The 24,629-nt window shown below is 49.2% G+C and overlaps 2 protein-coding genes across 2 annotated transcripts; both read right to left on the bottom strand.

The window, feature by feature from the left end:
• Positions 1-666: 666 nt before the first annotated feature.
• Positions 667-21,100, bottom strand: LOC103822478 (endonuclease domain-containing 1 protein-like). Its single transcript, XM_050987099.1, is given in 4 exon segments — positions 667-1,510; positions 1,512-1,918; positions 3,920-4,238; positions 20,990-21,100. Coding segments are annotated over 3 exon segments (825 nt in total). The 5' UTR covers positions 4,205-4,238; positions 20,990-21,100; the 3' UTR covers positions 667-1,377.
• Positions 16,340-18,630, bottom strand: LOC103822479 (uncharacterized). The gene has a single exon (XM_050987072.1). The coding sequence runs from the start codon at positions 18,402-18,404 to the stop codon at positions 17,523-17,525; it is 882 nt and encodes a 293-aa protein (XP_050843029.1). The 5' UTR covers positions 18,405-18,630; the 3' UTR covers positions 16,340-17,522.
• Positions 21,101-24,629: the final 3,529 nt, after the last annotated feature.

Raw genomic sequence — 24,629 nt, 5'->3', positions numbered from 1 at the left:
TCAGATTGCATTTGCACACCCAATGTCCTGCAAGGATGCCCTGGGCACTGTGACTTTACTGGTAGTTCTACAAATTTCAGTGAGAAGCAACTTGTGGTTTATAGAAGACATGACCCTGCAATCCAGCACTGCAGCAAATCACTTTTATTGTAAGCTCTTGCAAACTCCATGATGGGGCACACATTGATCTTTGACAACCATTGAATACAAAATTTCCCCACATCAGTTTCCCATCAATCTGCAGAAAAGCTTCAGCAGCAGAGCAGAGAATGAAGGTGTCCAAGGAGTGCATCCCAGGAATTCAGCACTGGCTGCTCAAAGCTCTCTATGGATCTGATGCCAAAGCCTGCCTGTCTGATCCAACAGCTGCTGCTCTCAAGGTGCAGTTCCAAAAGCAAGCAAACAAAAGCATGTGCCAGGATCACAGAATCACTGAATTGTTGTGTTTTGGAGGGACTTCTCAGGACCTTCTAGTCCAGACTCCAGGCTGCAGCAGGATCAGCTAGAGCAGGTTGTCCTTGTATTGTTGGGCTTTGGGTATCTACAGAGACGGAGATTTCCAGACAGGATCTCTGGGCAACCTGAGGCACCCTGATGCCACATCCTTGCTAAGGACATGAGGGACAAGTCAGCTGCACACTCTTGGGGACAGCTAAGGTGGAGAGCTCTCTCCTGAGATGGGCAGCAAAGCAAAGCAGCTGGAGGCTCTGCCCACATCTCTGTGCCTTTGAAGAGAGGAGGAGGTGCCCTGAGGGACAGAGCTGGAAACACAGCAGAGAAGGAAGGAAGCAGCACAGACTCTGCACAGGACATTTGTGCCCCTCTCCTCTGCTCTGCTCAGACCCCAGCTGCAGTGCTGCCTCCAGCTCTGGGGCCCACAGCACATGAAGGATACAAAGCTGTTGGAGTGGAGTCCAGTGGAGGCCATGAAGGTGCTCCGAGGGCTGGAGCGTGTCTGCTCTGGAGAGAGGGTGAGAGAGCTGGGGATGTTCAGCCTGGAGAAGACTGCTGAGAGTGCAGTAGCTCAAGGATCTCTAAGAGGGCTGGACAGAGTCTTTGGACCAGGGTATGGAGTAACAGGATAAGAGGGAATGGTTTCACACTGATGGAGGGCAGGGTTAGATGGGATATTCTAAAGACATAAATTACAGTGAGCAGGCTGTGGTATGAGTAAAATTTACCCAGAGCTGTTCTGACTGCTCCGTCCGTGGAAGGGTTCAAGGCCAGGCTTGGGAGGGCTTGGAACAAGCTGGTGGAGTGGAAGGTGTCCCTGCCCATGGCAGGCAGGTGAGAATGAGATGGTCTTTAAGGCTTTACGGTCCCATCAATAACAACCCATTCTGTGATTCTGTGACATGTGGGAAAAGCCACCAAGCCTTATTGCCGGGGACAGGCATTGTTGAACAGAGTAACTGTTCCACTGTAGAGCTCAGTCAACCTCTCCTCCAGCTCCCCGAGGCTGAGGTTCTCTACCTTGTTCTTGTCGTTCTCAGCAATAGCCCCCCAAGCCTTTGGGCTCTTCGTCACCCAGACAGCAGGCAGCTGACCAGATGTGGCTGGGTCTGTTCACCCTCCCTTGGGATACGTGGAGTTTCCCAGGCACAGCACCCGTGATCACGTAGGTGGTTTTACAGTCCTTGGTCATTTTGGGCATTGTTTTAGACTCATAGGTGTTCCACTGGCCCTTGTTGAGACTGCTGTCCAGGGGCACTATGTTGGTGAAGGTGAAGGTAGCTGTCTTGTTTTCTTTACTATCTTGATGGTCACAGGGACTCAAATGGCCATGGTTCAAACCCTTCAGTTGTGCGTAGTCGTCATAGACAGCCTGGCTCGCTTTGATTTGGTCTAAGGTGAACTTGTGTTGCTCTATGAGGACCGACTGTCTTTCCATCTCTTTAAGATTATTTTTACCTATGAGCTGGACAGGGAAAGAGAAAGAGGTGTTAGAATGGGGAATGGGAGCAATGGAGAAGATTTCCCGGGAGCAGAAGCCTCTGATGGTCAAGATCCCATTTTTGGTCATCTCAGTGCAGGAAAACGTATGAATCTGAGAGAAATCATATACATGCCCCTCCTGCATGCACGCAAGAGATTTCACAAGCAAGCAGCTCAGAATCTGACTGCTTTCAGTTTGACTTGTGACCTTTGTGTTCCAGCCTGCAGCCTGTGCTGGGAGCATGGATGCATGCATGAGAGAAGGAGCATTTCCCACTCCTAGGACTGATAGGCGACTTTGGTGAGACACCTTCCCTGCCAAATATGCTTCCCTTCCCTCCTGTCTCCACAGCCCAAATCTGTCCAGGGCTCTCCCGGGATCTCCTCATGCCAGGCTATGATTCGGAGATTGTATGTGTAAAATGAGTATTATGTGTTTTCCAGGACTGGTGTACCCCAGTCCTGGAACACCAGAGGTTGCCTCCTGTAACACCATACACATGGAGATTTGTCAGGAAATCACTCCTGGAGCTGAGGTTTCCCTGGGAGAGCTGCAGTTTCTTCAAGGATTTGCTCAGTAAGCAAAATGATCTCAGTGTAAATGGAATCTGTCACAGCAGTGTTGAGAATGTGTCTCAGAGCTAATGGGGGCCAGGGAGCATTTTCTGCAGCATCACTGAAAAGAAGTTACAAAAGCTTAGCCTCTGAGAGGGGCCTGTAACATCAAAAGAGTCCTGGGTAAACTGAATACTCCAAAAATGCCTCAGGAGAAAGTGTTTAAAATCAAAGATTTTTAGGTGTCCTGTGTCCAGGGTCTAGGAACATAAGGCCAGTGATGGGTTTGGAGCATGTTGGTCTAGTGGCTGGCCTATCTCATGCAAGGGGTTTGAGATGATATTTAAGATTCCTTCCAACATAAACCACTCTATGATTGTATGATCCTATAAAAATCCAGACAGTTTTATCCCTCCCTCATATGTAGGCTTCAGTGGTGCAAGGCCAGAATAGTGCCTCATGCTCATGAGAGTAACAAGTGCAAATGGTTATTTCTTTCACAACTTCAATACCTTGTTGTTCATCTTTAGGGAAGCATATTAGGCCTTCCCCTGGAACTGGAGAGAGGATCTTGCACATTTTCACCAAACACTCTCCTCCTACTCTGCTCATAGAAAGGGCTTGAATTTGCTGTTCTGCTGTGCTTTAATTGGCCAGGCCTGTCTTACTGAAGTTTCTCTGAAGGACATTGATGAGGGCTCCAGAGCTTTTGGAGTTCTGTCTAACTGCTGGATCCTTCTGGACCAAGCCTGAGCCAAAGGTGCTCAGGGGTCACTGTCCATGGATGGAGATCACAACCTTCTGAATGGACCAACACTGATGCTCCTCACTTTTTACTGCCTGAAATGTCACTCCAGAAATCCCTCCACTTAACCAGACTACCTCATCTCCAGTGCCTTTTCCTCAAAGCTTTGTTCCTGGGCTACTTCAACCCCTTCTGAGTTTCTCCTCACTTCTCTCACACCACTCACCAAAGCCTATTTGACTCTTCACTGGGAGCAGATTAGCTCTGCCAGGGATGCAGAACAGCTCAGGGCAAAGTGAGGATCAGATCCCAGCAGACTATTGGTCCCTCAAGTTTAGCCTCTCCTGGAGGCCTTTTCCCCATCACTTGGTCGCCAAGCACAGCAGGGCACAAGGAGGAGAAGCATTTGACTTTGTCATGTTGTGCAAAGAAATGTGATTTGCTGTTCCTATCAGGTGAAGGCAGAGAGCTGGGCACCTTTGGGATGTGATTCATCTCATGCTCCTGCTGATGTCTCAGATGCATGAGAGGAACCATGTGGTGCAGGGGTTTGAAGTAAAATGAGGAGAACTCTATCCAGTGTATCCACGTGCATTTGTGCACTGGGCTGGGACAAAATGGAAATGGTTATTTTAATATTGCTTTGAATGCAGACACATGATGTGCTGTGAGGAAGACACTCACCTGGGGCTCAACAAACCATGGGGCATCCGGTGTCTTGGCATTTCCAGGCTGGTATTTGTAAGCAGAGTACACTGGAATTCTCCTGTCTTTGTCGTACAGGGTGGCATAGTGATACGAGTGGCTGAAGTGCTGACAGATCCAGGCTGGGTTCTTTGGATTCAGGGCATCATTTGGAGGGGTCCCCTCATAGAAAAACTGTTTACAACTTCTGAAAGACTTCACCACCTCACTGTGTCCCAGCCAGAGGCAACTGGCCAACACCTGCAGCAGCAGCAGCCCCAGCATGGTGGCAGGATTTCAGTGAAGGGCTCTTGCTCCCCTGGAAGGCAAATGCAGAGGGACACTGAGCTTGGAGACAGCAGGTCATGGCCTGGAGCCTTTTTGTGCAGGGGGAAAGAGCTGGCAGAATAGGAGATTATGAGAGACCAGGAAAGGAGTAATTTCTGTCCTCCTGCATATGGAAAAACCACAAGGGCAATAAGGGTGAAAGCTAAAAGAGGGTTTAGGTGCCCAGAGAGACAGAAGTGGGAGAAGTCATCCTGTAGGAGGAAGGAGCCAAACCCACCAGGACTGCAATCAGCTTTCACAGCAAAGTGATCTTGCAAGTGAGGCACAGCCCTGAGACAAGGTCACCTTTTCCCAACTCCCTCCTGCTCCCAGCACCTTCCCACAGCAGACACCTGCAGCTGGGCACAGACTCTTCTTAGCCCCCTGCAATGCTCAGCTGGGCTTTAATCTCATGGGGCATTGGGCAGGCAAAGAACAGCAATGCTGCACTTCCTACAGCTCTCTGGCACCATCCAGGTTCACACAGACACTCAGCTCTTCCAGTCAGACCCAACACCGAACCCCAAATGATCCACCTGGGGTCCAGCCTCTCAGCTGACATTGGGCCATAGGTGTCCTGGTCTTGCCCTGGTTGCTTGGGGTTCCTGCTGATGCCCATCTTCAGCTTTGCTGATTGATTTCCCTGTACTGGCAAAGGCACCATTGCAGGAATTTCTTGGACAGCCACCTGACCTGTTTTGTCTTAGTGCTGCTGTAATTTTCAGCAGTCAGTAAGATCATTCCTTTTTGAGAAAACTGCTGAAAATCTCTCTGGGATGGTGGCAACCCCACAAGGGGCTTGGTCTCCTTTCAGAGGCAGCACAGGTTTGGGAGAGCAGGAATGCTTCCATTTGCATTGCCAGACACTCACTGGAGAGATTTAATATCATCAGCATTTGGAATAAGGCAGCTGGGACAGGCAGTTCAAAGGGTTCCTGGCAGACAAAGCTGCCACAGCCTCTAAAGCACAAAGCCCACCTTGGGCTGGCAAGGGGCTGAGCTCAGGACTGCAGAGGGCTTGACAAGTCACCCGGCACATTTGCCCTTATCTTGTTCTTCCCACTGCCCCTAATATCTCCCTTTCCACTGGATTCAGGATGTTGAGCTACACACAGTTCTGCTCTGACCCCAGATATCTGCTCCTTTTTCTCTTGTTCCTCCCTGGATCAGGAATGTGGTGACCAAGGAGCTCGAACCTGACAACTGCAACTACAAGTTGGGACTTTTTACAGTACTCTGCAGAGCATGCCCAAAGCTGCTGAAATCAAGCAGAGAAGAGTGTGAGAAGTCCTTCAGCATGACACACTCCATGAGATTAAAATACATCCAACTAAGGTAATATCTAAATTAGCAGATACATAGAAAACAGCCTACCTTGAGAAGGAGTGGCACAGGATTCTGCTTGCAGCCCCAAAGTGGCAGAGGAGTCTCAAATGCCTCTGCTGCAGTCTCAGACTCTCTGGGTTTATATACTCTCCAGGAACAGACAGTGTTAGATTTCCCAAGAAGGCTTTTGAGTAAATTTTCCCACGTGTTTAGACCACACCTGTTTAAGTCCAGAGTTTTTTTTCAAGGTCATTTGTGGAGTTTTAGTAGTCAATAATCTCCCCCTTTATAATTTTTCTTCAGTTTGATGTTAATTTTCAGATGATCTGGCTTGAGTTTCTTTCCCAAATCATTCCTGCTTTCATTGCCGTCCTGACTGATGGAAAATACTGAAGTCCTGTAAAATTCAGTGCCTGAATTAGCTCTGATTGCTCCTTGGAGCTCAGCAGCTCCAGCCTTGGCTTTGCCCATATATATTTACTTGACAAGTCAGGAAAGGCTTTGAATATTGGAGTCAATGGTAATGAAGGAGCAAGAGCTTCCCTTTCTGCAGAGTCTCAGAAAAGGCAGCTGAAGCATTCCTTCTGTCTTCTCCCTGGAGAAAGGAATGTTTGAATCCTCAGGAGTGCCACTGCAATAGATACCCATGAATAGTTTGTCCTTCATTTTAAACAAGGAATTCCACAGAAAATAGGAGTTTTCTATTTTTATTTGGCAAGTATGTGCATACCCAACCCTGAAATGGGTTGGCAGTTGTTTGTTATAGTTTCCCCAGAATTTCTCCCAAATTTGCTGATTTGCAGCATGACATGTTAGAAGCGGCTTAACAGGGTCTGGTGGCTTCCTTGATCATTTCATCAATCCCACCAGCTGCACCTGCTGCTGCTCCAGCACCTACACGTGCTTCTGCTCCCAACAGAACATCTCTGGTGACATTGCATGGACTGGCCTGACTCTGAGTACACTCAGATGTTCACAGTCTGCTCTTCTGCAGCCTCCCAGAACATCATTCCTATGGCCAGACTACAGATATTCTCTCGCCCAGTTGCCATGGCTGTGTGACAGCTCCATCCCAGCAGCCTGGGAAGGAGAAGGCTCTGGGGATACCTCAGAGCACCTGCCAGTACTTTAGGAGTCTACAGGAGAGCTGGAGACAGACATTGAATAAGGGCATGGAGCTGATAGGTGTGCTGGGTTCAGAGTTAATGTTTTTGACAGTGGCAGGAGTGGGGCTGTGTTTTGGAGTTCTGCTGAACACAGAGATGTTTCTGTTATTGTTGGGCAGAGCTTTCACAGACGCAAGGTCTTTTCTTCTTTTTGTACTGCCAGGCTGGCAAGGAGGCTGGGGGTACTTGGGGGGTTGGGAGGAGACACAGCCAGGACAGGTGAGCCCAAGAGACCAGAGAGATATTCCAGAGCATGTGACATCATGGTGAGGATATAATGTGAGGGGAAGGAGGAGGAAGGAGATGTCATTTGGAGTGGTGGGTTTTGTCTTCCCTGGTAGCTATTAGGTGGACCCAGACCTCCTGGAGGTGGCTGAACACTTTCTGTCCATGGGAAATGGTGAAGGAAATTCCTTGATGTGCTTTGCTTGTGTGCACAGCCTTTGTTTTCCCTGTTAAACTGTCTCTGTCTCCACCCAGAAGTTTTCCAGATTTTTCCCTTCCAGTTCTCTCCCTGATCCCGGTGGTCGGGGAGAGAGGGAGCAGCTGGGTGGGGCGTGGCTGCTGGCTGGGGTTAAACCACATCATTGGGACAAGGTGAAAGGGCTTGAAACAGAAGGAGTGTAGGTTTAGAGTGGATATTAGGAAGATATTTGTTACTGTGGGGTGGAGAAGCCCCAGCTATAGTAGCCCACATAAGCTGTGACTGCTCCGTCCCTGCAAGTGTCCATGGCCAGGCTGGCTGGGGCTTGGAGCAACCTGGAACAGTGGAAGGTGTCCCTGCCCATGGGAGGGCATGGAAGTAGCTGGTTGCTGAGGTCCTTTCTAAAGCAAAATATTCTGTCATTCAATGATCATTAATTTACTCAAAACTAAATTGGACTAATTTTCTTCTTTTTCCAAAGGTCCAGGAATAATAGCATGAAGAGTTGTTTGTTACAACCAGAAGTATCCAGAAGAAGTGTGTTAGATCCAAGCTGGTTTAAACTGGTTGAGTCCTGTGCTTCCTTTTGTCTCAGATAACCTGGGATTGATATCCTGAACAAAGTGGGATTCAGCCAGAATGTGGGAGAAGGCCAAGAAAAAGCAAATCTGGTGGAGGTGGAACAATTTCCTCCTTTCTAGTGAAGCCCAACGGACAGAACAAATCAGGGCCCAGCAGTGGTCAAATCATTAGAATGGGCCATAAACCGTCAAAGAACCCCACCGTGTCTCCCAAGTCAACAGTGCAGCAAGATCCACTGTAAAACCCATCCCTGAGGAAAGGTGGGGCAATCCCACATAATCCTGAAGTCATAGAACCCGTTGAACTGTTTGATGCAAAAGCCCCCTCCCCCAAAGGATTAGGAGTGACGACATCAAAGTTGGGAGTCTTATTCCTGCTTCTGTAGGGATATCTTGTATGAGCTTTTGGCACCCTGGCCCACTTTGTTCATGCCGTTCACAGGAGAATAACTGGCGTCTGATGCTGACACTTGTGTGGGTGTTATGGCATCCTCTGATTATATTTGCACACCCAATGTCATGCAACGATGCTCTGGGCACTGTGACTTTACTGGTGGTTCTAGAAACTTCTAGTGAGAAGCAACTTGTGGTTTATAGAAAACGTGACCCTGCAATCCAGCACTGCATGCAGCAAATCACTTTTATTGTAAGCTCTTGCAAACTCCATGATGGGGCACACATTGATCTTTGACAACCATTGAATACAAAATTTCCCCAAATCAGTTTCCCATCAATCTGCAGAAAAGCTTCAGCAGCAGAGCAGAAAATGAAGGTGTCCAAGGAGTGCATCCCAGGAATTCAGCTGTGGCTGCTCAAAGCTCTCTATGGATCTGATGCCAAAGCCTGCCTGTCTGATCCAACAGCTGCTGCTCTCAAGGTGCAGTTCCAAAAGCAAGCAAACAAAAGCATGTGCCAGGATCACAGAATCACTGAATTGTTGTGTGTTGGAGGGACTTCTCAGGATCTCCTAGTCCAGACTGCAGCCTCCAGCAGGAACAACTAGAGCTGGTTGTCCAGAATGTTCTCTGCAGCATCTTCACGTGTGTGGCACAGCACCTGGGCAGCAGCATTCCTGAACACCTCCTGACCTGACCCCAGGGCTTCTTGGCTGATATTCCTGTGCCAAAGTTCTGTTGCCCATCAGCAAAGGACATATTGCCCAGGTGCAGGAAGTGAGGACCTCACTGCAGGAAGTGTAACAGAAACCCACCCAGCTATACAACAGATAAGCAGTTCCTCAGAAATCAGAGCTGTAACTTTACAATGAACCCTTATAAAGATTGCCAAAAAGGAAAGTTTGTTTCCTGGATGGACCAAAGGATGTTTGCCCAGCTGCTCTCTCAAGCAGAGGCCAGAAGATGACACTCACTTGATTCTCCTGTTTCCTACTCTTTTGGGACATGGCAACATGTTTAGTCCACAGAAAGTGAACCCTTGATGTGACTGGAAAAGGGCTAAGCCAACTGCATGATCCAACACTTTGCAGTGAAGTGCCTTGAGGTCGCAGTGTCTCCTCACAGCTCCAAGCAAAAATCATTTTTCCATGCTGGCTAAAATCCCTGTGACACACTGGAGCCCAGAGCTCTCCCCAAAGATGGACAGACACAGAGGAAGATGAAAAATTACCCTGCCATGTCAGTGCAGCAACATCTTCCCAGGGAGCACATGGGATTCCCAGCCCACCGTGGGCATGGAGCAGCTCTGGGCTCAGCAAAGGGCTCCATCCCTATTGCCCACTCACAGCAGGCTGAGCAGAAACCAGAGTCCATCTCAGATGAAAGGTGTCTGGCAGCATGGTTGTGGAGCTGGGGCAGCCCTCTGCTCAGCTCCCAGCTGGGTTCCTGGGAGAAGCACAGAATTATTTCTGTTGGAAAAGGCCTATGGGATCATGGAGTCCAACCTGTGACCAATCACCACCTGGTCAAGTGGACCATGGCACTGAGTGCCACATCCAGTCTCCAGGAACTGGGATTCCTCCACATCCTCAGGCAGTCCATTCCAATGTTGAATCATCCTTTATGTGAAGAAATTCCTCCTGATGGGCCACCAGAATCTCCCTGGTGCAGATCGAGGCCTTGCCTTGTCATCCTCTCGCTGGTTGTCCAGCAGAAAATGCTGATCCCCACCTGGCTGCACCCCCTTTTCAGGGAGCTGGAGAGAGAAATCATCTGTCAGAGTCCCCATGTCTGGGCTAAAGAGCCCCAGCTGCCTCAGCTGCTCCTCGCAGGCCTTTCCCTGCAGGGCCTTCAGCAGCTCCATGGCCTTGCTCTGCACTGCCTGCACAGGTGGCCTCAGCCCGAGGATCCAGCCTGTCCAGATCCCTCTGCAGAGCCTTCCTGCCCTCCAGCAGGCTGAGCCTCCCACCAAACTTGGGATCATCCATGATCTTGCTGAGGGTTCCCTGGATCCCCTCATCCAGGAGATCAGCAAAGATCTTCAGTGGGACCTGGCCCCACACTGGTCCCTGGGGACAGCGCTTGTGGCCGGACGCCAGCTGCATGTGGCACTGCTCACCAAGGCTCTCTGGGCCTGGACATGCAGACAGCTCCTGAGCCAGCCAGGAGAGCACCTCTCCAAGGCCTGGGCTGACAGCTTTTCCAGGAGAATGCTGGGGGAGACTGTGCCAAAGGCTTTGTTGAAGTCCAGCTGGACACTTCCACAGCCTCCCCCCTCATCTGCTGGGCCTGTCATCTGGTCATCAAAGGAGATGATGTTTGCTATTGTGTTTTTATTTTCTTTGCTTTATTATCATGATTGGGATTGCCAACTCTCTTCTGTGGCATTCAACTATCAAGCTACAAAATGGTCCAGTATTTTTCTCAGCAAAGTCTTTTAATACCAAACTATCTAATGAAGAAATTACACTTCAATTATTTTTTACTTTTAATACAATAACTAATCACTCAAATTCCACAATGTGGTCTTTCCTAACAAATCACATAAAACAACACAAACCCCTATGAATATGAAGGTGAAGAACAACTAGCCAGCACCCTTAAATCTCTCTCTTGCTTTCTATATATTGCTATTTTCAAAAACCTTAAACCATAAGTGTTTCACACTTTGATATTACATACTTCTATTCAAACTACACCCCTGTAATTCCAGGGCTATCAGTGAATTTTGGACGCCTTCTGCAGGGCCTCAGGTCAAATGCAATGTGCCCTGGAGAGTCTCTGCCTTTCAATACAGAAAGTTAAAAATTCTCAGCATCCAGGGTTCCAAAAATTCACTAGGCAGGACCTGCCTTTCCTAAAGCCCTGCTGGCTGGGACTGATGCCTTGGTTCTCCTGGATGTGCCCGGTGATCACACTCAGGACAATCTGCTCCAAAACCCTTCTAGGAAGCGAAGTCAAGTGGACACACCTATAGTTCCCCAGATTCTCCATCCAGCTCTTCTTGTGGATGGCTGTCACAGTGACCAAACTGCAGGTATCTGAGACCTCCCCAGTGACCCAGCACTGATTAGAACTGATGGGGTTGGTGTGCTGGTTTTGCACAGAATGGTTTTTGGAAGTGGGGTGGCCCACAGAGGTGGCTTCTGTGAGAAGCTGCTAGAAGCTTCTACGATTGTGCAGCAGACCCAATTCTTGGTGGCTCTGACGATGGACATGCAGCTGGCCACAGCTGGGCCAGTTAGAGATGTTGGTAACACCTCTTCAATAACATCTTGAGAAGAAAATCAAAACAAAGTTGAGCCTGCCAAGTTTGAATTCCAGCCATAGATTAGGATGAGTTGAGAACATGTGAGGGAAACAACATGGAGACAGCAGGGTGAGTGGAGAAGGAGGGGAGGAGGTGCTCCAGGAGCTAGAGCCAAGATTTCTCTGTAGGCCATGGTGAAGCAGCTGTGCCCCTGCAGCCCTTGGGTATCCAGGGGAAATTCAGAGATCCACCCACAGCCCATGGGGAACCACAGGGGAATGCAGAGATCCACCAGCAGCCCGTGGCTGATGTGCTCTGTCTGGGGTAGGTGGATGCCTGAAGGAGGCTGTGATCCATTGGGAGACCTGGTGAAGACAGGGGACCCCTGCACCCCTGCTGGAGCAGTGTGTCCTTGGAGGACTGCACCCTGTGGAAGGATGACCCATGCCAGTGCAGTTTTTGGAGGATTGTGTGCTTGTGGGAGGGACTCATCTTGCAGCAGTTTTGGTTTGACTGCTGCTTGTGAGTGTGGAGCCACTCTGGAGAAGTTCATGAACTATTCTTGTGGGAGGGACCCCACGGTGAAGAAGGGGAAGGACACTTCTCCCTGAGAATCAGAAGAAAACCTTGGGTGATGAACAGACCAGCCCAGCCTCACTGTGTCCTGTGGTGCTGTTGCTGGGAAGGAGGGAAATGTTGGGGGAAGAAAGAGTGTTTTGAAGGACAATTTTACTTCTCATTACTCTCCTCTGATTCTGTTAATAATAAAGATGTTTCATACTTCTCACTTAAACATGTTTTGCCCCTGTGACTGTTTCCTCCCAGTCTTTATCTCAACTTATAATTCCTTTGTTAATTTTATTTCTTCACCTCTGTCCAGCTGTGGCAGGGGAGGCTGAGTGAGCAGCACTTGTGGGTGCCAGGTGTTAGACAAGTGTCAAACCATGAGAGTTGGTCAAGTAGCCAGTGGCTCCAGAGCCTGGAAATTGATGACAGTGGGCATGGCATGAGTAATGGTGAGGATGAGTTTGGTCTCAACCCCAGACAGTGTGCAGAGGTGGGTGAGCAAGTCAGAGGGAGCCACAGCCTGAGGTACAGCAGAGGTGTCTGCAGAGGGGCCTCAGCCTGAAATCACTCTGATGCTTTCATCCCATCAGGAGCTGTGTCAGCATTTGATCCCAGCAGAAAAATCCATCCAGGCAGAGGACCTGGCATGGCAGGAGCTGTGTCCAGCAAAGACAGTGAGAGTCATGTGCTCACTTTGTTCTGCTAAAAGCAAAATCTTCTCCCAGGGGTCTGTGCAGCCCAGCTGGCACAAGGCAGGGTTCTTGCTGCTGTGCCCATGGCAGCTGGAGGCAACAGGAGCAGAACTCCATGGTGCTCCCATGCCATGCCCTGTGTCTGCCCTGGGATCTGGGGCCCTGGGCTCAGGTGTGCAGAGCCCCCAGAGCTGCCCCTGGGGAATGGGCCTGGCCTCTGGCTGCTGGCCCAGCTGGGGCTGCCTGTTGCCCAGGATCCTGCAGCACATCAGCCAGCCCCAGTGGGGGTCTCCAAAGCTCAGGGCAGCTGCAGGGGCCCAGGGTGCAGCTCTTCATGCAGCTGAGACAGGCCTGCCGCTCTGCTGGCTGCGGTCACAGCTGCTGGGACACCAACACATCTGGAGACACCTGCATGGGGCTGCCTCACACTGCACCTCTACCACAACCTGTGTTTTTGTGCAGCTCCCAACCAGCTTGGTCCTGGCTGAGCAGTGAGATCCAGTAGGACAATGAACAACAGCTCCTGAGCTGAGATGTCCAGTCCCAAGCTGGCACTTCTGAAAGTGAAACAGCTTGTATGGCCCTCTTTGTTCATGCCCATTGACAGGAGAACAACTGGTGTCTGATGCTGACACTTGTGAGGGTGTTATGGCATCCTCTGATTGAATTTGCACACCCAATGTCATGCAACGATGCTCTGGGCACTGTGACTTTACTGGTGGTTCTACAAATCAGTGAGAAGCAACTTGTGGTTTATACAAATGTGACCCTGCAATCCAGCACTGCAGCAAATCACTTTTATTGTAAGCTCTTGCAAACTCCATGATGGGGCACACATTGATCTTTGACAACCATTGAATACAAAATTTCCCCAAATCAGTTTCCCATCAATCTGCAGAAAAGCTTCAGAAGCAGAGCAGAGAATGAAGGTGTCCAAGGAGTGCATCCCAGGAATTCAGCTGTGGCTGCTCAAAGCTCTCTATGGATCTGATGCCAAAGCCTGCCTGTCTGATCCAACAGCTGCTGCTCTCAAGGTGCAGTTCCAAAAGCAAGCAAACAAAAGCATGTGCCAGGATCACAGAATCCCTGAATTGTTGTGTTTTGGAGGGACTTCTCAGGATCTTCTAGTGTAGACTCCAGGCTGCAGCAGGATCAGGTAGAGCAGGCTGTCCAGACTGTTCTCTGCAGGATCTTCACGTGTGTGGCACAACACCTGGGCAGCAGCATTCCTGAACACCTCCTCACCTGACCCCAGGGGTTCTTGGCTGATATTTCTATGCCAAAGTTCTGTTGCCCATCAGCAAAGGACATATTGCCCAGGTGCAGGAAGTGAGGACCTCACTGCAGGAAGTGTAACAGAAACCCACCCAGCTATACAACAGATAAGCAGTTCCTCAGAAATCAGAGCTGTAACTTTACAATGTAACCTCATAAATGTTGCCACACAGGAAAGTTTGTTTCCTGGATGGACTAAAGGATGTTTGCCCAGCTGCTCTCTCAAGCAGAGGCCAGAAGATGACACTCACTTGATTCTCCTGTTTCCTACTCTTTTGGGACAGCACAACTTGTTCAGTCCACAGAACGTGAACCCTTGATGTGACTGGAAAAGGCTAAGCCAGCTGCATGATCCAACACTTTGCAGTGAAGTGCCTTGAGGTCGCAGTGTCTCCTCACAGCTCCAAGCAAAAATCATTTTTCCATGCTGGCTAAAATCCCTGTGACACACTGGAGCCCAGAGCTCTCCCCAAAGATGGACAGACACAGAGCAAACTGCAAAATTACCCTGCCATGTCAGTGCAGCTGCATCTTCCAGGGAACACAGGGGCTTCCCAGCCCACTGTGGGCATGGAGCAGCTCTGGGCTCAGCAAAGGGCTCCATCCCTATTGCCCACTCACAGCAGGCTGAGCAGAAAACAGAGGCCATGTCAGATGAAAGGTGTCTGGCAGCATGGTTGTGGAGCTGGGGCAGCCCTCTGCTCAGCTCCAAACTGAGTTCCTTGGAGAAGCACCTCTAATGCCTGTGGGAAGGCAGCAACCAGGCTGATCCTCTATTTTGTGCTTTCCAAGTATTTCACCTCCTGCTGAGGAAGGCAGGGAATTTCTGCCAAAGAGGCTGAGGACTCTCTAATGCCTCTGCTGCAGTCTGACTATAGCAATTTTTTAGGAACTCCAGGAAGGAAGATGTGTGGGATTTCCCAAACAGGGTTTGGAGTGAGTTTGTCCAGGAGTTCTGACAGTACTTGTGTTTGTCCAGAGGAATTTTGAACTTTCTGGGGAGGGGTTTTGGTAATCACAATGCTCCCACCCCCTTCTAAATAAATATTTCATGTTAGTTCTCAAGGTGACTAGGTTGGAGTTTTTTTCCCAAGAAATAAATCAAGCAAATGCAAGGAAATGTAAACTCCTTTGTGATTCCTGTACTGGAGAAACTGGATTTTGAACTGACTCAGATGATTTCTTTCCTTGTTGAGCTTCCCAAGTGTTTCACAATCTTGCTGTGCATGGCAGGGCATTTCTGGGTAGTGCCATGAGGAAAGGTCCTGAAAAGAGCCTGGGAAGTTCATACAGGAGGGACTGATGGAGATGATCAAGCAGCCAGTGGCTGCAGAGTCTGTAAAGCAGGGGCAGTGAGGCAAGGCATGAGTAATTGTGAGGATGAGTGTGGTCTCAAGCCCCAGGCAGTGTGCAGAGGTGGGTGAGCAAGACAGAGGGAGCCACAGCCTGAGGTACAACAGAGGTGTCTGCAGGGGTGCATCAGCCTGAAATCACTCTGATGCTTTCATCCCATCAGGAGCTGTGTCAGCATTTGATCCCAGCAGAAAAAATCCATCCAGGCAGAGGACCTGGCATGGCAGGAGCTGTGTCCAGCAAAGACAGTGAGAGTCATGTGCTCACTTTGTTCTGCTAAAAGCAAAATCTTCTCCCAGGGGTCTGTGCAGCCCAGCTGGCACAAGGCAGGGTTCTTGCTGCTGTGCCCATGGCAGCTGGAGGCAACAGGAGCAGAACTCCATGGTGCTCCCATGCCATGCCCCGTGTCTGCCCTGGGATCTGGTGCCCTGGGCTCAGGTGTGCAGAGCCCCCAGAGCTGCCCCTGGAGAATGGGCCTGGCCTCTGGCTGCTGGCCCAGCTGGGGCTGCCTGTTGCCCAGGATCCTGCAGCACATCAGCCAGCCCCAGTGGGGGTCTCCAAAGCTCAGGGCAGCTGCAGGGGCCCAGGGTGCAGCTCTTTATGCAGCTGAGGCAGGCCTGCAGCTCTGCTGGCTGCGGTCACAGCTGCTGGGACACCAGCACACCTGGAGACACCTGCATGGGACTGCCTCACTCCGCACCTCCACCACAACTTCTGTCCTACTGCAGACCCCAAACAGGTTGGTCCTGGCTGAGCAGTGAGATCCAGTAGGACAATGAACAACAGCTCCTGAGCTGAGATGTCCAGTCCCAAGCTGGCACCTCAGAAAGTGACACAGCTTGTATGAGCTATTAGCAACCCTTGCCCTCTTTGTTCATGCCCATTGACAGGAGAATAACTGGTGTCTGATGCTGACACTTGTGTGGGTGTTATGGCATCCTCTGATTGAATTTGCACACCCAATGTCATGCAACGATGCTCTGGGCACTGTGACTTTACTGGTGGTTCTACAAATCAGTGAGAAGCAACTTGTGGTTTATAGAAAACGTGACCCTGCAATCCAGCACTGCAGCAAATCACTTTTATTGTAAGCTCTTGCAAACTCCATGATGGGGCACACATTGATCTTTGACAAACATTGAATACAAAATTTCCCCAAATCAGTTTCCCATCAATCTGCAGAAAAGCTTCAGAAGCAGAGCAGAGAATGAAGGTGTCCAAGGAGTGCATCCCAGGAATTCAGCTGTGGCTGCTCAAAGCTCTCTATGGATCTGATGCCAAAGCCTGCCTGTCTGATCCAACAGCTGCTGCTCTCAAGGTGCAGTTCCAAAAGCAAGCAAACAAAAGCATGTGCCAGGATCACAGAATCCCTGAATTGTTGTATTTTGGAGGGACTTCTCAGGATCTTCTAGTGCAGACTCCAGGCTGCAGCAGGATCAGCTACATCTGGTTGTCTTTGTATTGTTGGGCTTTGGGTATATCCAGACATGGAGATCTCCAGACGGATCTCTGGGCAACCTGAGGCACCCTGATGCCACATCCTTGCTAAGGACATGAGGGACAAGTCAGCTGCATACTCTTGGGGACAGCTAAGGTGAAGAGGACTCGTTCCTGAGAGCTCTCTCCTGAGATGGGCAGCAAAGCAAAGCAGCTGGAGGCTCTGCCCACATCTTTGTGCCTTTGAAGAGAGGAGGAGGTGCCCTGAGGGACAGAGCTGGAAACACAGCAGAGAAGGAAGGAAGCAGCACAGACTCTGCACAGGACATTTGTGCCCCTCTCCTCTGCTCTGCTCAGACCCCAGCTGCAGTGCTGCCTCCAGCTCTGGGGCCCACAGCACAAGAAGGATACAAAGCTGTTGGAGTGGAGTCCAGTGGAGGCCATGAAAGTGCTCCGAGTGCTGGAGCGTGTCTGCTCTGGAGAGAGGGTGAGAGAGCTGGGGATGTTCAGCCTGGAGAAGACTGCTGAGAGTGCAGTAGCTCAAGGATCTCTAAGAGGGCTGGAGAGCGTCTTTGGACAAGGGTATGGAGTGATAGGAGAAGAGGAAATGGTTTCACACTGATGGAGGGCAGGGTTAGATGGGTTATTATAAAGAAGTAAATGACTGTGAGCAGGCTGTGGTACGAGTAAAAGTTACACAGAGCTGTTTTGACGGCTTTACTGTTCCATCAACACAAACCCATTCTGTGATTCTGTGATACTATGACATGTGGGAAAAGCCACTGAACCTTCTCTTTGAGGATGTGAGCCTCATTCCCGGGGACAGGCATTGTTGAACAGAGTAACCTTTCTCTTGTAGAGATTGGTCAACTTCTCCTCCAGCTTCCCCAGGCTGAGGTTCTCCACCTCATTCTTGTCATTTTCAGCAATTATCCCCCAAGTCTTCGAGGGTTTTTTGCCCTCCAGACAGCAGGCAGCTGACCAGATGTGGCTGGGTCTATTCACCCTCCCTTCTGCGACACTGTTTTTCCCAGGCACAGCACCTGTGATCACGTAGGTGGTCGTACAACCCTGGGTCTTCTGGGGCATTGTTATAGACTCGTAGATGTTCCACTGGCCCTGGTTGAGACTGCTGTCTTGGGGCACTATGTTCGTGAGGGTGAAGGTAGCTGTCTTGCTTTCCCTACTATTGTGATGGCCATTAGGGCTCAAATGGCCTCGATCCAAACCCTTCAGTTGTTTGTAGTCGTCAAGGACAGCCTGGCTCGCTGTGATTTGGTCTAAGGGAATCTTGGATTCCTGTTTGAGGAACAACTCTGTTTTCATCTCTTTAGGATTATTTTTACCTATGAGCTGGACAGGGAAAGAGAAGGAGGTGTTAGAATGGGGAATGGGAGTAATGGAGAAGATTTCCCGGGAGCAGAAGCCTCTGATGGTCAAGATCCCATTTTTGGTCATCTCAGTGCAGGAAAATATATGAATCTGAGAGAAATCATACACATGACCCTCCTGCATGCATGCAAGAGCAATTAAGAGCAAGCAGCTCAGAACCTGACTGCTCTCAGTTTGACTTGTGACCTTTGTGATCCAGCCTGCAGCCTGTGCCGGGACCATGGATGCATGCATGAGAGAAGGAGCATTTCCCACTCCTAGGATTGAAAAGTTACTTTTGTGATTCAGCTCCCCTGACATATCTGTGTCCCTTTCCTCCTGTCTCTACAGCCCAAATCTGTCCAGGGCTCTCCCTGGATCCCCCCACACCACGCAGTGATTCAGAGATTGTATGACTCTTTAATCCTTCTGTGTAGTTGCTACAGGTGTACCTCAGTCCTGGAACACCAGAGGTTGCCTCCTGTAACCCCATACAAAGGGAGATGTACCAGGAAATCAGTCCAAGAGCTGAGTTTCCCTGGGACAGCTACAGCTCATCTCTGAGTGGCTGGAGGGTGATGTGCTGTAAGTGAGACACTCACCTGTGGCTCAACAAACCACGAGTGAGGTCTCTTGGCATCTCCAGGCTGGTATTTATAGGCAGAGTACACTGGAATTCTCCTGTCTCTGTCGTACAGGGTGGCATAGTGATATGAGTTGCTGAAGCACTGACAGATCCAGGCTGGGTTATTTGGATTCAGGGCATCATTTGGAGGGGTCCCTGCATAGAAGAACTGAGGACAACTTGTAAAGGAGTTCACCACCTCACTGTGTCCCAGCCAGAGGCAGCTGGCCAACACCTGCAGCCACAGCAGCCCCAGCATGGTGGCAGGATTTCAGTGAAGGGCTCTTGCTCCCCTGGAAGGCAAATGCAGAGGGACACTGAGCTTGGAGAGAGCAGGTCATTTCTGTCCTCCTGCATATGGAAAAACCACAAGGGCAATAAGGGTGAAAGCTAAAAGAGGGTTTAGGTGCCCAGAGAGACAGAAGTGGGAGAAGTCATCCTGTAAAAGGAAGGAGCCAAACCCACCAGGACTGCAACCGGCTCTCACAGCAAAGTGATCTTGCAAGTGAGGCACAGCCCTGGGACAAGGCCACCATTTCCCAACTCCCTCCAGCTCCCAGCACCTTCCAACAGAAGACACCTGCAGCTGGGCACAGACTCTTCTTAGCCCCCTGCAATGCTCAGCTGGGCTTTAATCTCATGTGTGACTGGGCAGGCAAAGAACAGCAATGCTGCACTTCCTACAGGTCTCTGGCACCATCCAGGTTCACACAGACACTCAGCTCTTCCAGTCAGACCCAATACTGAACCCCAACTGATCCACCTGGGGTGCTGCCTCTCAGCTGACATTGGGCCATGGGTGTCCTGCTGCTCACCTTGCATTTCCACGTTATCCAACCTCAGACTCTAAACTTGCAGACACATGCAGAGAGCAAATGAAGGGGCCAAGCAGATGGGAGCAGTAGCAAGCATGAGGGATAAGACCTCTATCTTATCAGCACAGTGGCTGCTACAATGCAAGTCCTGAGGGGCAGCTCTTGCTCCTCAGGGGCAAGTTGCTAGGAATTCCTGCTGATGGCCATCTTCAACTTTGCTGATTGATTTCCCTGTACTGGCAAAGGCACCATTGCAGGAATTTCTTGGACAGCCACTTCTGCTGTTCTCTCTTTCTCAGTGCTGATGCGATTTTCAGCAGCCAGTAAGATTATTCCTTTATCAGAAAACTGCTGAAAAGCTCCCTGGGATGGTGGCAACCACACAAGGGGTTCTGTCTCCTTTCAGAGGCAGCACAGGTTTGGGAGAGCAGGAATGCTTCCATTTGCATTGCCAGACACTCAGTGGAGAGATTTAATATCATCAGCATTTGGAATAAGGCAGCTGGGACAGGCAGTTCAAAGGGTTCCTGGCAGACAAAGCTGCCACAGCCTCTAAAGCACAAAGGCCACCTTGGGCTGGCAAGGGGCTGAGCTCAGGACTGCTGAGGGCTTGACAAGTCACCCTGCACATTTGCCCTTGTCTTGTTCTTCTCACTGACCCTCATCTCTCCCTTTCCACTGGATTCAGGATGCTGTGCTGCACACAGCCCTGCTCTGACCCAAGATATCTGGTCCTTTTTCTCTTGTTCATCTCTGGATCAGAATGTGGTGACCAAGGAGCTCGAACCTGACAAGTGCAACTACAAGTTGGGACTTTTTACAGTACTCTGCAGAGCATGCCCAAAGCTGCCCCAAGTCAAGCAGAGAAGGGTCTGAAAAGTTCCTCTGCATGACCCACTCCATGAAATGAAAATATATCTAAGTAACGTAATATCTAACTGAACAGATACATAGAAAACAGCCTACCTTGAGAAGGAGTGGCACAGGATTCTGCTCACAGCCCTAAAGTGGCAGAGGAGTCTCAAATGCCTCTGCTGCAGTCTCAGACTCTCTGGATTTATATACTCTCCAGGGAGAGGCTGTTTTCAGATTTTCCAAGAGGCCTTTAGAGTAAATTTTCCCAGGACTTCCCATCTCACCTGTGTTTATCCAGACATTTTTTGCAAGGTCATGGTTGGAGTTTTAGTCATTAATAATGTCCCCCTTCCGTCTTATTCTACAGTTTGATGTTATTTTTCAGTGAGCTGGCTCGAGTTTCTTTCCCAAATCTTTCCTCCTGTCCTTGCCCTCCTGACTCACAGAAAATATCAAAGTGCTGCAAAGTTCAGTGCATGCATAAGCTCTGATTGCTCCTTGGAGCTCTGCAACTCCAGCCTAAGCTTTGTCCATATATATATATTTATTTCAAAAAGTCAGGAAAGACTCTGAATATTGGAGTCAATGGTGAGAAAGGAGCAAGAACTTACCTTGATGCAGAGTCTCAGAACAGACACGTGAACTGTTCCTTCTATCTTGTCCCTGGAGAAAGGAGTGTTTGAGTCCTCAGGAGTGACACTGCAATATATACCCAGGCATAAATTTCCCCTTGTTACAAACAAGGAATTACACAGAACAGAGAAGTTGTCTATTTTTATTCAGAGGGTATGTGCATACCCACCCTGAAGTGTGCTGACTGTTTTTGTCACAATTTCTCCAGAATTTCTCCCAAATTTGCTGACTTGACACATGGAATATCAGGATCAGTTAACTATACACCCAGTCACAAAGTTGCCCTTTTTTGTAAACAAGGAATTCCAAAGAAAAGAGAGGTTTTCTATTTTTATTTAGAGAGTTTGTTCACACCCACCTTGAAATTTCTTGACAGTTCTTTGTCAAAGTTTCTTCAGAATTTCTCCCATATTGGATGCCTTGCAGCATGGCATGTCAGGGTCAGTTACCAGGGTCTGGTGACTTCCTTGATCATTTATTTCATCAATCCCACCAGTTGCTGCTGCTCCAGCACCTACACGTGTTTCTGCTCTCAACAGAACATCTCTGGTGACATTGCATGGACTGGCCTGACTCTGAGTACACTCAGATGTTCACAGTCTGCTCTTCTGCAGCCTCCCAGAACATCATTCCTATGGCCAGACTACAGATATTCTCTCGCCCAGTTGCCATGGCTGTGTGACAGCTCCATCCCAGCAGCCTGGGAAGGAGAAGGCTCTGGGGATACCTCAGAGGACCTGCCAGTACTTTAGGAGTCTACAGGAGAGCTGGAGACAGACATTGAATAAGGGCATGGAGTTGATAGGTGTGCTGGGTTTAGAGTTAATTTTCTTGACAGTGCAAGGTGTGGAGCTGTGTTTTGGAGTTCTGTGGAATACAGAGTTGATAACACAGAGATGTTTCTGTTATTGCTGAGCAGGGTTTTCACAGGGTAAGGCCTTTTCTGCTTTTTGTACTGCCAGGCTGGCAAGGAGGCTGGGAGTATTTGGGAGGTTGGGAGGAGACACAGCCAGGACAGGTGAGCCCAAGAGACCAGAGGGATATTCCAGAGCATGTGACATCATGGTGAGGATATAATGTGAGGGGAAGGAGGAGGAAGGAGATGTCATTTGGAGTGGTGGGTTTTGTCTTCCCTGGTAGCTGTTAGGTGGGATGGGGCCCTGCTCCCCTGGAGATGGCTGAACACCTTTCTATCCATGGGAAATGGGGAAAGATATTCCTTCACATGCTTTGGTTGTGTTCACAGCTTTTGCTTTCCCTGTTAAACTGTCTCTATCTCCACCCAGGACTTTTTTCAGCTCTTCCCTTCCAGTTCTCTTCCTGATCCCAGTGGTCAGGGAGTGAGGGAGCGGCTGTGTGGGGCGTGGCTGCTGGCTGGGGTTTAACCACATCATTAGGACAGAATTCACAGAATTCACAGATTGACTTGGTTGGGAGAGACCTTCAAGATGATCGAGTCCAACCCATGCCCCAACATCTTAACTAAACCATGGCACTGAGTGCCACATCCAGTCTTTCTTTTAAACACCTCCAGGGATGGTGACTCTACCACCTCCTCAGGCAGACCATTCCAGAAATTCATCACTCTTTCAGTGAAAAACTTTTTCCTAGTATCCAACCTGTATTTCCCTTGGAGCAGCTGGAGACAATGTGAAATAGCTTGAAATGGCAGGAGTGTAGGTTAGAGAGGATATTAGGAAGATATTTGTTACTGTGGAGGTGGTGAAGCCCCTCCACAGCACAGGTTGCTCACAGAAGCTGAGACTGCCCCATCCCTGCAAGTGTCCATGGCCAGGCTGGCTGGGGCTTGGAGCAACCTGGGACAGTGGAAGGTGTCCCTGTCCATGGGAGGGCATGGAAGGAGCTGGTCATTAAGGTCCTTTCAAAACCAAAATATTCTGTCATTCAATGACCATCCATTCATTTGAAGCTAAACTGGATACATTTTCTTCTGCTTCAACAAGTCCAGGAATAACAGAATGATTAGTTTGTTGTTACAACCAGAAATATCCAGAAGTGTGTTAGACAAAAGTTGGTTTAAACGTGCTGGTTGAGTCCTGTGGTTTGTCTCTGTTAAGCTGGGACTGATGTCTTAAGTGAGGTTTAGCCACTTAAGACATGGTGGAAGTGGGGCAAACTCCTCCTTTCTGATGAGGCCCAACTGATAGAACAAAGCAGGGCCCAGCAGTGGTCATATCATTAGAAGGGGCCATAAACTACCAAAGACCCCCAAAGTGTCTCCAACTCCCCAGTGCTGCATGACCCAGTGTAAAACCCCTTCCCGGGGAAAAGTGGGGCAACCCCACTTAGTCCTGAATTCAGAGAACCCACTGAACTCTGATGCAAAGGCCCCCACCCCCAAAGGATCAAGAGTGAGGATGGCAAAGTTGCAGTCTCATTGCAGGAGCCATGGGGATATCTTGTACGACCTGTTGGCACCCTGACCCACTTCTTCATCCTCACTTGTTGGAGAAGTATGTGGACTGTTGTGCTGATGTTTGTGCAGGTTTTATGGCATCCTCTGGTTGTGTTTGGACACTGAACCTCCTGCAAGGATGGGCACTGTAACTGTACTACTGGTGAAAATTTCAGTGGCAAGCAACTTGTGCTTTATATATGAGATGAAGCTGCAATCCAGCACTGCAGCAAGTAAACTTTATTGTGAATGCCTGTGTTGGGACTGACCGAGGTGAAGGTCACAGCACTTACATTGCTGTGCTGGTAGCAGGACAGTGTTGATAAGACACCAGTGTTTTGGCTACTGCAAAGCAGCACTGTCCCTCTGACATTCCTCCCCCCATCACAGGGGATGGGAGTGGGCAAGATCCTGGCAGGGGACACAACTAGGCCAGCTGACCTAAATTAGCCAAAGGGATATTTCATACCCTATGACTTTAGCTCAGATATATAAGCTAAGGGAAAGAGGAGGAAGGAGGGGTGCACATGATTTTTCAATGCTGGCCTTCTAGAGGAATTGTGCCCTGCTTCCCAGCAAGTGTCTGAACATTGCTGTTGATGTGAAGTAGAGACTGGCTTTTGCTCTCTTTAGCTCTTGCACACCAGGCACACACGTTTCTGGAGTGTGTGTGTGTGGAGATTCCTCCCTGGAGTGAAGATGCCTCTCAAGGTCACTTCTCGAGGCTGAGCCAACGAGATTTGATCATGGCCACTGGTATGGGTGATCTCTATTTAATTGTTTTTGCTGGTTTTAATACAACTGCTTTAATTTTTTTTCTTCAATACTGCTTCATAGTGCACAATATTATACTAGTAGTTATAGCTTCCATACTGTGAACTAAATAATTCTGATTAACATATTTTTGCCTTATCATTATAACCTTAAACCATATACAATTATGTAAATATGTATGGTTTGCAATCCTCATACCTATACGACAAGTTGTATAAAGTTTCAATTACATCTATATAATCTTTTGGATGGAAACAATCGACAAAATCTGGGGATAAGACTGGATCCAGCTGAACCCACACAGCTCCCTCAGAAGGAGTTTACCAAGTCACAGGGTCCTTTCTGCATCTCATGACTAAACTCAAATAGAGAAGGTCTCTCTTTTAACCTTTACCTGTAATTCCCGAAACCACTTTCAATGAAAAGGG

This window comes from Serinus canaria, chromosome 1A (genome assembly GCF_022539315.1).
Source record: "Serinus canaria isolate serCan28SL12 chromosome 1A, serCan2020, whole genome shotgun sequence".
Lineage (NCBI taxonomy): Eukaryota > Metazoa > Chordata > Aves > Passeriformes > Fringillidae > Serinus > Serinus canaria.
This window is presented reverse-complemented; position numbering and strand designations above follow the sequence as displayed.